Raw genomic sequence first — 13168 nt, 5'->3', positions numbered from 1 at the left:
TATACTTTTACTACAAAGATGAGAGCGTCATTAGTAATGATGGTCTTCAGTAATATTTTAACTAAGTAAGGCTACATTTTTAAAAGGTAACAGTAAAATGTTCAATTTTTGTGAACATGATAGTTTCTAGAAAATATATATTGGTTATAATTTTTATTGAAATTCATATTTATTCTCCAGTCCCCCTGCGTAACATCACTGTAAGTACAATTGCTCCTTAGGTGAAAAGGGGAAAATTCAATAGTTTTAATTATGTCTTTTTCAACTACGAAAATGAAGCTAAAATTTGGACAACAGAAACAGCTTTAAAAACATTTACCTCAGTGGACTCACACATCCTCAGGAAGTTCTCAGAGACGGTGCAAATTTTCTTTTCCTCTCCAATTGTCACAATTCCTACATGTAGAAAATTATAGCTTAGTTTATAAATGTTTTCAAGAGCCCAGAGGGAGAAAAAGAATCTTATGCTGATAAAAACTAAGGAGGTTCCATTTTATGCTACAGTATAATGAAAACATTCTCAGCTTTTTTTTTTTTTTTAATAAATTCTTTTTTTTTTTAAGACTATTTATTTGACAGGGGCGCCTGGGTGGCTCAGTGGGTTAAGCCGCTGCCTTCGGCTCAGGTCATGATCTCAGGGTCCTGGGATCGAGTCCCGCATCGGGCTCTCTGCTCGGCGGGGAGCCTGCTTTCCTCTCTCTCTCTCTCTCTGCCTGCCTCTCCATCTACTTGTGATTTCTCTCTGTCAAATGAATAAATAAAATCTTAAAAAAAAAAAAAAAGACTATTTATTTGACAGACAGAGATCACAAGTTGGCAGAGAGGCAGGCAGAGAGAGAGAGCCCAATGTGGGGCTTGATCCCAGGACCCTGAGATTATGACCTGAGCTGAAGGCAGAGGCTTTAACCCACTGAGCCACCGAGGTGCACCGACATTCTCAGCTTTTATAGCTAGATAATAAGTATAACCGGGATTATGAGTGGAAGATCAGAACTATTTAGCCCTCAAACAATTTACAACATCTTCAATCTGAAGTCAACTGGACCCAGCCCCCAGAGCCTTCAGATTCAATCGCAGCCAGCTGCGGGGTTTGGTGCAATGGCGCAGCCATCACAATTACTCCAATAACTATGTCCCAGACTAAGCTGAAGTGTGGATCCAAATTCATTCTGCTGGTACAAAGCTTCTGTTAGTCTATAAAAGCGTATCATCCAAAGGAGTGATTCTTCTCTGCTAATATTGAAAACAGTGTTATCAGTAGGAAAAAAATGTTAAAAAACCCTGTAATTTTGCTCACATTCTCCCTTCCTCCAGTTGGCTCACAGACCAACAGCATCAGAATCACCTGGGGAATGTTCAAAAATGTGTGTTTCTGGACCCCACCACAGAACTGTGAAATCAGAAACCAGAGTGTTTACCAGGAGAACTGCATCTCTAACCAGCACATTGAGGCTACACTGCCACGGATCTCGTTTTACAGAAAAGTGATCTGGGTTAGCCTCGAAGGGGCCTTGAATTTCGTTTTGAGAACTACTGAAGCATTAAACATACATACATAAAGGGAAAAAAAAAACCCCACAAGTTCGGGATGAACTATTCCCTAAGCTTTTGGCACTGCCGTCTCTTTATTTAACGTTAATACGTGTATCTCTTCACATCTCCTGGCTTTGAGGTACATGGCCAGCTCCCACTGTCGATGGAGATGGTGCCATTCTGCCCCAACGGTAGTTTGTGCGATTATTTCTGTTTTAAAATGTAATCTACTTGTGGTCCATCGAATGCAGACATGCTTCTCTGGGACCTTTCTTTTCTGCCAAGATGACATGGAGTGTGGGAGGGTAAGAAGCCCCTAAGATGCGTCTCATAAACCATCACCATTGAGAGTGCTTCCCGGTTAAGGCCACGCTTCTGCAGGCTGTTCCACGACAAACGTCATCGTGGGTCAGGCTGTGCACACAGCTCCTCACCTGTGTCTTTGTTGACCTCTGCAGCCAAACTCCTTCAAAGCATTAACTACGTACACTGTCTGCCATTCCCTTCTTTTCCTTCCTACTTAAACTTTTCCCACCTTTCCAGTCAGATTCTGCCTCAACCCTCCATGGAAATCAGCCATGACCACCACATAAATAAAATCAAAGATAAATTTTCCCTCTTCTCCTGAGCGACCCGCAGGGCTGGAGGCAGCGGCCGCCTCCCTCTCCTTCATGCTTGTCTTCACTACATCCCCAAATCTACAGATTCTTGGTTTTGTTTTTGTTGTTTTTTAAAGATTTTATTTATTTATTTGACAGACAGAGATCACAGTAGGCAGAGAGGCAGGCGGAGAGAGAGGGGGAAGCAGACTCCCTGCTGAGCAGAGAGCCCGATGTGGGACTTGATCCCAGGACCCTGAGATCGTGACCTGAGCCAAAGGGAGAGGCTTTAACCCACTGAGCCACCCAGGCGCCCCTATAGATTCTTGTTTTAGGTTTTGATTCTCACAGGTCCCCTCTCTCCAGGACCTCGTTCACGGGAGCTCCCAGTGTGCACACCTGTCATCTTTGTCCCCTGTGGATCTCACAGAGTCTCAGAGCTCGCTACAAATTATCAACAGCTCCTCAATCCGTTCAGCCAGCCGTGTGCCTCCCTCCCAAAATCAAGACTCATATACCCTATTTCTTACCCCGGACAACTCTGTTTAGATTCCTAGTAAGTCTCTACAACATCTTCAAAAGTGCACTCTGGTCTCCCTTGCCGGCCTCCCTCCCGAGCAAGCTCTTGTAGGCTTCCCGGCTCATGTGACAGCAAGTCAGTGTTCCCCGTGGTCCTGGCGACAACTGCATTCCTCCTTCAATCCTCTTTTTCTCTCAAACCCACGTGCCCATCCATCTAGACCTTCTGCAGCCCCGATCTTCCAAGTACGGTCAGCACCAGACCACTTCTCCCCACTTCTCTCGCCACTAACCCATCTGAGCCTCCCTCTGGCGCCTCAGGGCTACAACAAGAGTGCTGACTGACTTCCCTCCTTCTCCTCTTGGGACAGTCCATTCTCTATATGGCAGCCAGTGATTCTTCCACAAGGGAAGGGAGATACTGCTTCTCTTCAGCCCAAACCTGCAAATATCCTCTACTCCCTTCAGAATAAAAATCTCTAAATGGATGACGTCCCACTACGCACTCAGCACGGCGTTCCATGACTCTCAGACTCCATCCCAATCCATCCCTCCTGTTTTCTCATTCTGCTTTGGCCACACGGGCCTCTCTGGGGTTTGCTGAAGATGCCAGGCATGGAGCTGCTTCGGTAACTTTACCTGGATCTTCCCTCCACTATGAATATTCCCACGACCCTTATATCCATCCAATAATGGCTCTTCAGTTAAGCCTTCCTCCACCACCTTTAAAATACTGTAACCCAGCCCTTCCACTCGGCCTCCAGGACTCCGGACATAAAATGCATCTGTATATAAGACATCGGTGATACAGATACCACATACCACAAACAGACATACTGCAAGTTAATTATCGTCTGTCAATCCACGTCTGCATCATGGGAAACTATGAACATGAGAAGGTGTCCATAAGCTATGTTGCCGTGCAAACCCAAAACCTTGATTATTTGGATTTGCGGGTCTCTGTCAAGGAAGGGCCAAACTGGCCTAACCCCCAAGAAACAAACTTTCAGATTTACTCATTTTTCTAAATAGTGAGCATATTTACTGCACTCGTGTAGAAGAGTCCTTCAATGAAATATACACAAGGACATTTCTGTTTTCTTGAAAACAAGCAACAAGTTAGGATCATACAAGGGAAGTAGCAGGAATGCACGGCAAGAAGGGCAAACAGGACGAGTTTCATGTGTCAGAGGTGCAGCCACAAGCTTTCTCTATAGCTTGTTGTTACTGCTTTTTAACATCCTTGAAGCTGGTTAAACTGAAGTACTATATTTCTGGCTTTCTAAGGATTGGTTGTGTCTGAACTAGGAAAAACTTGCATCCTGTGCACAGTTCCTATTACTTTCCTCATTAAGGCAATAAAAAGCCTCTTGGAGGTTTCTGGGTGGTCGAAGCACCACTCCCTCTTTAGGGAGGAAATTGTAAGCCAGAGGGGGAGGGAAGCAGGAGGAGGAAGTGTAATGACACTACGAACCCTTATGGGGTGTTAGGAAATGAACTCCCTACTTGGAAATATAAATGCTGAATTTCCAAATAATTTGCCATTTACATTTCTAATCATAACGATGATAGAATGCCTGAAGTATCCTTTTCTAGCTCCTCTAGTCTACCCACAGTCCTAGGCTCCTTGCCCCTTTTGTCTGTCCTCAAAGTGAGGCATCTCTCTGAGTAAAATGTGCATTTCTTCTGAGGTCACCTCCCTCTGGCTTCTTCTCTTCTGCCTCTTCCACTCTTAAGGGCCCCTGTGATTACATGTGGCCCACCTGGACTATCCAGGGTAATTGCCCCATTTTTAGATCAGTTGATTAGTAACCTTCATTCCATTGGTAACCTAATGCCCCTTTGACAGGTAGACCAACCTAGGAATGCCTATGCAGAGGAATGGACTAGATAAGAAAAATGTAGCCAAGATTTTACCAAATAAATTCTTGAATTATTTAATAGCAGTAAATATGGTTCACTGATTAGCAATGACACATGGCTAAACACACCAAAGTTTTCCTACTTATAGCATACGTATCTAGTTTCTATATTAACATAGGATATCCTTTTGAACAGAGTAGACTACAGTCAAAAATGCTGTTGACTGATAGATCAGCTCTGTCCGCTGTTCCATCTTGTGCAAACAATGCAATGTTCCTATGTCACGAGTGTCTTCTCTAGAAAAAGATTGATGGGCCAGGTCCATGATCTAAGTGTTTGTCAAAGTTTCATTTATTTTACTTTTTTGACGTGGAGATTTTTGTCTTTCAAAATTGAGCAGTGCTGACACATAACAGAAGGTAAATAAGTATTTGTTGAAACGAAATTTTACCAAGAAGGGCTGTATGGAAATCAGATGAAAGCAAGCTGCTCCTGTTACAATGTGTGGATACGTTACAATGGGCTGGTTAGAAGGCTAAAGGAGCCCCACCCAGAGTCCACCTGCTCTGGACCAGTCTCTCCCTACGGTTGGCCTGAGGGAGTTTCACTGAATCACTGGGTTTTAACAAAACACAGTTTTAAATTCTGGATCTAGATGATAATATTGGTGTGTATGTGGGGGGATCAGTTTTAACATTTTCTGACACAAATTTACTAAGACAAACCCTTCATACATTCAATGTCATTAAATTGCTGTGCCCATCATTGAAGGACAAGAGAAATAATTTCGAAAGCATTAAAAAATTAAAATTGCTAGTCAGATTATTTCATGACTAATTTTGAAATATGGCAACAAGTTCCCCAACTGTGTGAGCTGCATAACGGCTGTGCTCGTCATCAGATCGGTAGGACGTGGACCGATTTATCACATGCAGGGGAATGAACAGGGACATGCAAGTAGGGAAGAAGCAGACATCCCAGCTGTTATGTGACCAGAATTCCCATGATGCAGTTCAAAGACCTTGATCGCCTAAGAGCAAAGACACTGTCTAGATGTAATGAGGTAACTTTGCAAAATAAGGGAAATCACTTTATAGCATGTTCTTCTCTACCCAATCACTGTTTTAATGATGTTAGTAAATGTCTGTACTGATCATAATTCAGACCTGGGGGGGAGTCTCCTTTTCTACGCCCATGCCCCTCGATAAATTGACTGTTACTGTACATCCAGGATTCTTACTGGGGATGTATAATCTGGAAGGCAAATAAATGTCATGCAGGCAGTAGATTCATATTAAGGGCAAACAGAAAAAATTAGTATGTGATGTAAAAGGTTGCATGACATCTGAAAAGTGCCCTCTTGTCCACATCATGGAGAAAAATTAAATTAGAATAAATCTTGATAACTATATTGTAAACGGTGCTAAGGTTCAAAGGGAGGCTTTAATCCCAGTCATCATTTACACCTATTATTAAGTGTGTCCCATACAATATGGGGACTGTACTAAAAAAGTGCTTGTTTATCTGCAATTGGAACTTCACTAGGTGGCCCGTATTTTAGCTGACAACCGTGTCTGAGAGACCAGTCACTTCTCTTCCAACTTTCACTTTTCAGATCAGCGGAACAGGAGGAAGACACGGAGAGGGGGAGGGACTGAAGTCAGAGCCATGTTTTCTAAACAGCTGTTTCCTCATGACCTCCAACAGCCTTCCCTTCCTGTGCATATGTGGGCTATGAATCCGGGACCGAAACCTCTCCAGGGGGAAGAGAGGGAGAAGAGCTGCCCATATTCCCTGTCATCTTCTCACCAAGAACTTCATCCTCACCAAAGAGAATAACAATAGTGTCCACCATACAGAATCCTGCATCTGTGAGTAAGACTACAGCCTTCTTAGCCATCACTCATGTCCCTGCCTGCAACTCATTCAACCCCCCTGTGTCACTTATAGAAAGGATAATAATAGTGTCCACCATACAGAACCATTGTAAGCATCAAACAAGTCAACATGGACAGACAAGTAGAATTGTGTCGGTGTATCACAAGCCCACAGTGAGCCCTAAACAAAAGTAACCAAAGAGGGCTATTGGTTGGTTTAATGTTCTTGGATTCCATTATTATAAAATGCTAAGTTTTTCTGCCTTATTTTGGAAGTCAGTGAAGTACATACTTCTTGGGTGATCTTCACACTAGACTTCACAAATTGCATAGCTTGTCGTGGGAGAATAAGAGTAGATACAAGCATCATAACAAGCCTGGACAAGTGCAAAGGAGTTGGGACACAGACATCACAATTTCATATTGCTGATACCAGGAAATCCAACCTGATAGTCTGTTCAAACACACACGTGCACAGATTCATGCTGTGGGACTAACCTCCAATCATTCTTCAATTCCTACGTATTTAAATTTAAAAAAGGATGTCTTAAAGGTGAAAACTCTGATACATTTCTCAAGTATCCATTTCTCATCAAGTCATGATGGTTCCAAGGTCACCGGCAATATTTCAGAGGCAGTCACTGAGGTCAAACAGCACAAGGCCTTGCTTTAGTTAGTTAGAGGTCCACCTACCAAACTGACGAAGGTCCAAGCAGAGATTCGCTCCCTCCACTAAGGTGGTGTTTCGGCAAATGGTCCACAGATTGAAATACATGTAGACGGGCAGAGAGGTGAAAGCTGTGACCCCCAGCCAGGCCAGCATGAAAAGGTACGTCAGCATAATGAACTGCAACAGAGAAAAAGTTGAGAGAGAAAACATGTCATTCACCAGACAGGAAGTATTTTGCGACTAAATCACAAAATCCAATTTGAAGTGTTAAGTGTCCTCGTGCCCAGCACATGATCATGACACTGCAGGAAGTACAGTGGGAAGCTGGGAGGTGCTGATTAACATAGGTTACTCCAGCAGGAAGAACCTGCCTGAAGCCCTCCGCGTGGCAGAGATGCCCGGCAACAAAGGAAGAAAGAACTCATCTGCATCGTAATGTCTGTTTCACTCACGTATTTGTCTCAAAAATCTCACCTCACTTCTTCTTCTTCTTTTTTTTAGACTTTAGAAAACAGTAACTGGTCTATTTACAGGGGATTCTGCAAAGTTCAAACTTTGTCGATAAATTTCTGTTACAACTAAATGAGCGCCATTCATACCATAAACATGGAAGCTACGCAGTCAGGGTTACATTTAATATTGTAAGTGTGGTAATTCTCCAGTCAGCTTAGTATTAACGATAAAAGTGTGCACTTCTCCTTTTCAGTGATTTCTGTAAACTTTTAACTCTGAAGTCTTCTTTCAAGAAGACTGATTTTATTTTTGCTATAGAAACATAGTTAAATGTGATTTAAAGGTTGAAAATAAAGGGGTTTTTTTTTGCTTGTTTCAGAAATAATTTTAGTATTTATAAAATGAAGTAAAAGGCTGTTTATGTGCCCAGATACAAATGAATAAAAGACTTCGTTTCAGCATCGGTTGAGTGGATTTTTAGCTCAAGCATGACTTAGATGCTGAAAAAAAAGACAGATGCATGCATTGGTAGATGGATGAAGAGCTGGTAAGACACAGATATATTCATGTCGCTTCGCATTCCTTATCAACGGTTTAATCCATGTCATCTACATATAAAATTGTCTCCATAAATACACACCTTGAATGGCCCAAGCTAACACTTGCATTAACAACTGTATTTCAGAGGTAACTGAAAAAGAACAGGTGTAGCCACAATGCTCTGAGGTTTAAGTGCAGGCTTGAATGCCCCCGTTGATACTAGTTGATTATATTTCTCGATGCAAGTTATGTGTCACTGGATTCATTAGCATATTTCCCACGATATAGGAATAATTTATTATATGAAGTGCCCACGCAGGTAAACACCAACCAGAACAATGACAGGCAGAGAGCCTCACGGGAGTTACCCCACTGTACCATGGCATTTTTTAATTTAATGTAATTTTTAATTTAAATTCAATTTAATTAATATGGAATGTATTACAAGTTACAGAGGTAGAATTAGTGATTCATCAGTGTGTACAACACCCAGCGCTCATTGCAACACGTGCCTTCCTAATGCCCATCATTAGGCATTACCTAGTACCCCATGCCTGCACCTGCCTCCCTCCAGCAGCCCTCAGTTTGTTTCCTAGAGTTAAGAGTCTCGTATGGTTTGTCGCCTTCTCTGTTTTCATCTTATTTTTCCTTCCCTTACCCTATGTCACTTGGCATTAATGAATCATACTCATATATCACAGACCAAAATCAAGATAATCCCTGAAGAGTAGCTAAAGAAGAAAATCACTTCTGTGGGAATTGTTCTGCTACAATATCTGGTTCTTATCATTTGAATCCTGCATCTGTGAGTGAGACTATAGCCTTCTTGGCCATCACTCATGTCCCTGCCTGCAGGATTAGCAAGTCATCTTCCAGCAAAACACAGAAAACATGAAAGAAGAAAAAAGCCAGGAGAGAGTTTTTGGAACTACATTCTTGCCCACTCTTCAACGGTTGATTCATACGTTGATTTATTCTTTCAATCCACAAATACTAGGTTAGTCACCACCGTGCATTCATTCGTGCTCCATGCCTGGTGCTGCACGGGTGGGGAACTCAGTTTTCGGACTGCAAGGAACTCCCCGCTTGGTGGGCCTCATACTCCTACAGCAAGACACCCTCCTAGGTCACTCACGTAGCGGTACACTCTCTCACCTTCAGCCTCATTGTTCGTGATTATATTTGTACACATCCCCCAAAGGGACACAATTTTACTACCCTTTATCCCAACCCAACTACTCTTAACTGTATCTGCAAATTAAAATTGGAAGCTGGAAAGAGCTGAGTTCTGTTGGCATATGCTTTTCTGCGGGTACCCGACAATGATCTGAATTTGCATCCTGAGAGAGAGCCACTCCAAATTTTATAACTCCTCCTTCCCTCTTTATCTTTGTGCATAGCGTATTTTGAGTTTGTGCACATTACAGTATGACTTGTTTGAAAAGTGGCATCTTCTGAAATATTTCCTATTGATTGTGCTTATTTATATAATCAGACTCAGACCATGGGATGACCAGCACATGTGAACATAAGTATAAGGGTGAAATTGTATTTATTTATTTATTTGAGAGAGAGAGAGCACACACCTGAGCTAGTGGGCAGAGGGGCCGGGGAGGAGGGAGAGAGAATCTGAAGCAGACTCTATGGTCAGCATAGAGCCCAACGTGGGGTTCGATCCCACGACTACAAGATCATGACCTGAGCTGAAACCAATAGCTGGATGCTTAACTGACTGAGCCACCTTGGTGCCCCTGCAGTTGCATTTTTAATCCTTTGAATTAGCTATTAGTTTATTAGCTCATACAGCAGTAGGATTCTTTTTGAAAGTGTCTGAATCGTAGTCTTTGTACACCAAAAGCTGAGTTTCTACAGACACCTAGTTCCCTTCTGGGCTTCAAAGGTAACTTCTAGAAGAAGACTTTTGAAGAGAAACAGGAGTATATTCAGGCTTAATTTGAACACCTCAAGTCACATTTTCAAAATGATAATACAGAATAAAATAAATACATGGAACGAAACTAAACCTCTTATTCAACTCAATTAAACTAAATCTCTTATTCAACTCAATTAATTCCTTTGGTGATGCGTTACAGAGAGACTTTATGGTTTCAGTGAAATCTCCAACATGTGAAACTCATTAATTCTCACACTTTGGAAAGATGGCAAACTTTGTCAATGTGATGTTAGAGCTTGTGCATCTTTATTAAAGTTGTGTTGTGATTAATATAGAAAATTACCGGGAGTAAGGGTAGTAGGGAATTTATACAACGAAGAAGAAAATGGCCAAGATAAAGCCAATGAGACCTGAGATCAAGCCTGTCTCCTATAATCTGGCAAGTGTCATAGGATTTCAGATACACAGAATATAATTAAACACACACTTTTTAATAACACTGCTTCATCTCCTCCCAAATCTGACTTCCTGTTAGTCTCTACTCTTCAGTACTACTGGTTGGAGAGTCTGGAGAGCCAGCATCGGTCCGGGCAATGTCCTTAAACTGAGATCTGGCAGACATATTTACAAATTTTTGTCCAAGATGAAACAAAGCCTGGTCTAAATATATAGGAAAATAAAACCTGTTAAATATTAACTTCTTTAAAAAAAATATTAACTTCTTTAAGTCACCGCAGGACCTGGAGGAAATGTCTTTTCTTTTTTTTTTTTAAGATTTTATTTATTTATTTGACAGAGAAAGACATAGTAAGAGAGGGAACACAAGCAGGGGGAGTGGGAGAGGGAGAAGCAGGCCTCCCACTGAGCAGGGAGCCCGATGCGGGGCTCAATCCCAGGACCCTGGGATCATGACCTGAGCCAAAGGCAGACGTCCAACAACTGAGCCATCCAGGTTCCCCCAAGGAAATGTCCTTTAATGGCCATTTACTCTTTTAATAGAATTATCAAAGTTTATATCACTTTTAGAATTTTTTTTTGTCTTGCTCAACAAATACTTAATGAGGGCCCAAGATGTGGAAAGGTATGTCTAAGGATTTCAGTCAGAGAAAGCAAGAAACACATCCCCCTTGTTTTCCTCATTAGAGGAAATACAAATATTCCGTGTGGAAATCTAGACAGTATCTGGTCTTAAAACACACTTGACTGCCGACGGTAAACATTCTGTGTGACTCGACCAGAGAGAAAGGGAAGTATTTCCTGGGTACATCTTTATTCTTCTCTTTTCTGGAATTGGAATGAAGCAAATCAACAGAGGAAGCTCGCTGGGCAGTATGGCTGCTGGCTCGGAAATCCTCTGTTGTCATGGCCCAACGCACCCATCCTGGGGGAGAGCGGTCTGCGAAACCTCCAGGCATCGATCTGCATGCTCCCTGTACCAGCGCCCACTCGCTTCTCACACTGCTCATCTGTAGGAGCTGATGAAAGTCATTTTCCATTCTTGGCCATTTCGCAGCCTTCGCCTCTATTCTGTAAGTGGGCAGAGACTGACCACTTTATCAAGCACCAACATGCCACTCACAGTGTCCCTAACCTAAATGTCACATTTATTTAGCAATAAAGGGGGATTTATAGCGCATTGATGAAAGGCCCAGGCTTTGGAGCTGGATGGAGTCTGGCTGCTCGTTATGCTGCTGTGTCTGCCTTTGTAAAATGAGAATACCTGCTAAATTGCTCTTATGTGATTTAGTGAGGCTGGAAGGAAGTAGCACATAAAAGTCATTTAGCAGAGAATCGGGCTAGTAAGAAGCACAGACAAAATATTAGCTATTTTTATGCAAGACAGCAGTATTGCGATTACCGCCACGTCTATAAAAATATATGCTTCGGCTGAATGATAGGACTGTACAGAATAAGGGAATTAGATTTCATTTCACGTGTGGAGAAAGTAAAAAGAAGTTCTTGAGTCTGGGAAAGTTATTCAAGGCGGGCTCCCACTTGAGAGGAGAAAGGCTCTAGAAAGTTTGGAAACCACCCCAAAACTGAAGAAATCTTGTTAATGGAACTCCTTGGAGGGAAAAAAAAAAAAGCCCTCTTTATTAACATTTTCATTATTTGCAATTGTAGATCCAAGGCTAATTTATAGTCTCGAGAACAACGAACATGATATGGCAGCTTGAAGCACACTGCTTTGGACAGCTGAAAGCCACTCGGAAGTCCCTGGGAGGGCAATCAGCATGCCTTCGGCTACATCCTCTCTATCTTGGTTTTCTTTCTGTCTCAGGGGATTTCTCAAAAGCTTCTTTTGAAGGTGCTGTTCACTGTAGAATGGGACCTATAATTCAATAGGTTTAGATTCAAAGTAGACTGAACACTTTGGACTCTGACTGCTGCTACTTTACGGGGCGATGGAAGGCGCGACTTTGGAAACCACTGCAGGGACTCACACTTGCTTTTCTCGGCAAGCTGCAGTGCCCGAGCCAATTAATAGAGCTCAGGGCTAACAGAGGAACTCTTTGCTGTGAGAAAGTATTTTCATGATTACTAATTCATATGTTTTGTTCTAAGAAAGGCACAAAAGACCTTACTTTTGAATTTTGAGTGCAAACCTGTTACATTTCAGGGAATAGAAGTTCGTGGTCACGAAAGTATCCAAATTAAACAAGCTAAAAATACAATTCTCTCTTCCTATGTAATGTCTTATCTTGGGATCTGATGATTACTCAAATTGAAGAATTATTCCAAATGATCAAGTGTAGGGGCGCCTGGGTGGCTCAATCGGTTAAGCATCTGCCTTTGGCTCAGATCATGATCTTGGGGTCCTGGGAGCGGCCCTGAGCTAGGCTTCCTGCTCAGCAGAGAGTCTGCTTCTCCTCTCTCTGACCCTCTTCCCTGCCTGTGCTCTCTCTCTCTGTCTCAAATATATTAAAAAAAAAAAAAAAAAGATCAAGCATAATCCTAGGTAGCAAAAAAAGGTATGTAATAAAATAGTTTGTAATTATCATGTTTATATCTAGCTTTTCATTGCTAGTACTGTGACAGATACATATTCTGTCATCTGAGCATTCATAATAAATATGTAATCATAATTATTATAAATAATATATAATAATAGTAATTAATAATAATAATTACTTTTCTTTTTAACTGAGGAATAATGGACAGATAACAGTATATTAGTTTCAGGTATATGACCTAGTGATTCAATTTTTTTTTTTTTTTT

General features: G+C 41.8%; 1 protein-coding gene across 1 annotated transcript in view; it reads right to left on the bottom strand.

The window, feature by feature from the left end:
* The window catches only part of GPM6A (glycoprotein M6A), a 152612-nt gene that overhangs the window by 6088 nt on the left and 133356 nt on the right, over positions 1-13168 (bottom strand). Inside the window, exons 4-5 of the mRNA XM_059155794.1 lie at positions 7085-7238; positions 320-396 (exon numbers count right to left, since the gene is read on the bottom strand). Coding sequence (XP_059011777.1) covers positions 320-396; positions 7085-7238 — 231 coding nt within the window. The remainder of the gene's footprint in view (positions 1-319; positions 397-7084; positions 7239-13168) is intronic.

The sequence above is a fragment of the Mustela lutreola genome, chromosome 18 (genome assembly GCF_030435805.1).
Source record: "Mustela lutreola isolate mMusLut2 chromosome 18, mMusLut2.pri, whole genome shotgun sequence".
Classification (NCBI taxonomy): domain Eukaryota; kingdom Metazoa; phylum Chordata; class Mammalia; order Carnivora; family Mustelidae; genus Mustela; species Mustela lutreola.
This window is presented reverse-complemented; position numbering and strand designations above follow the sequence as displayed.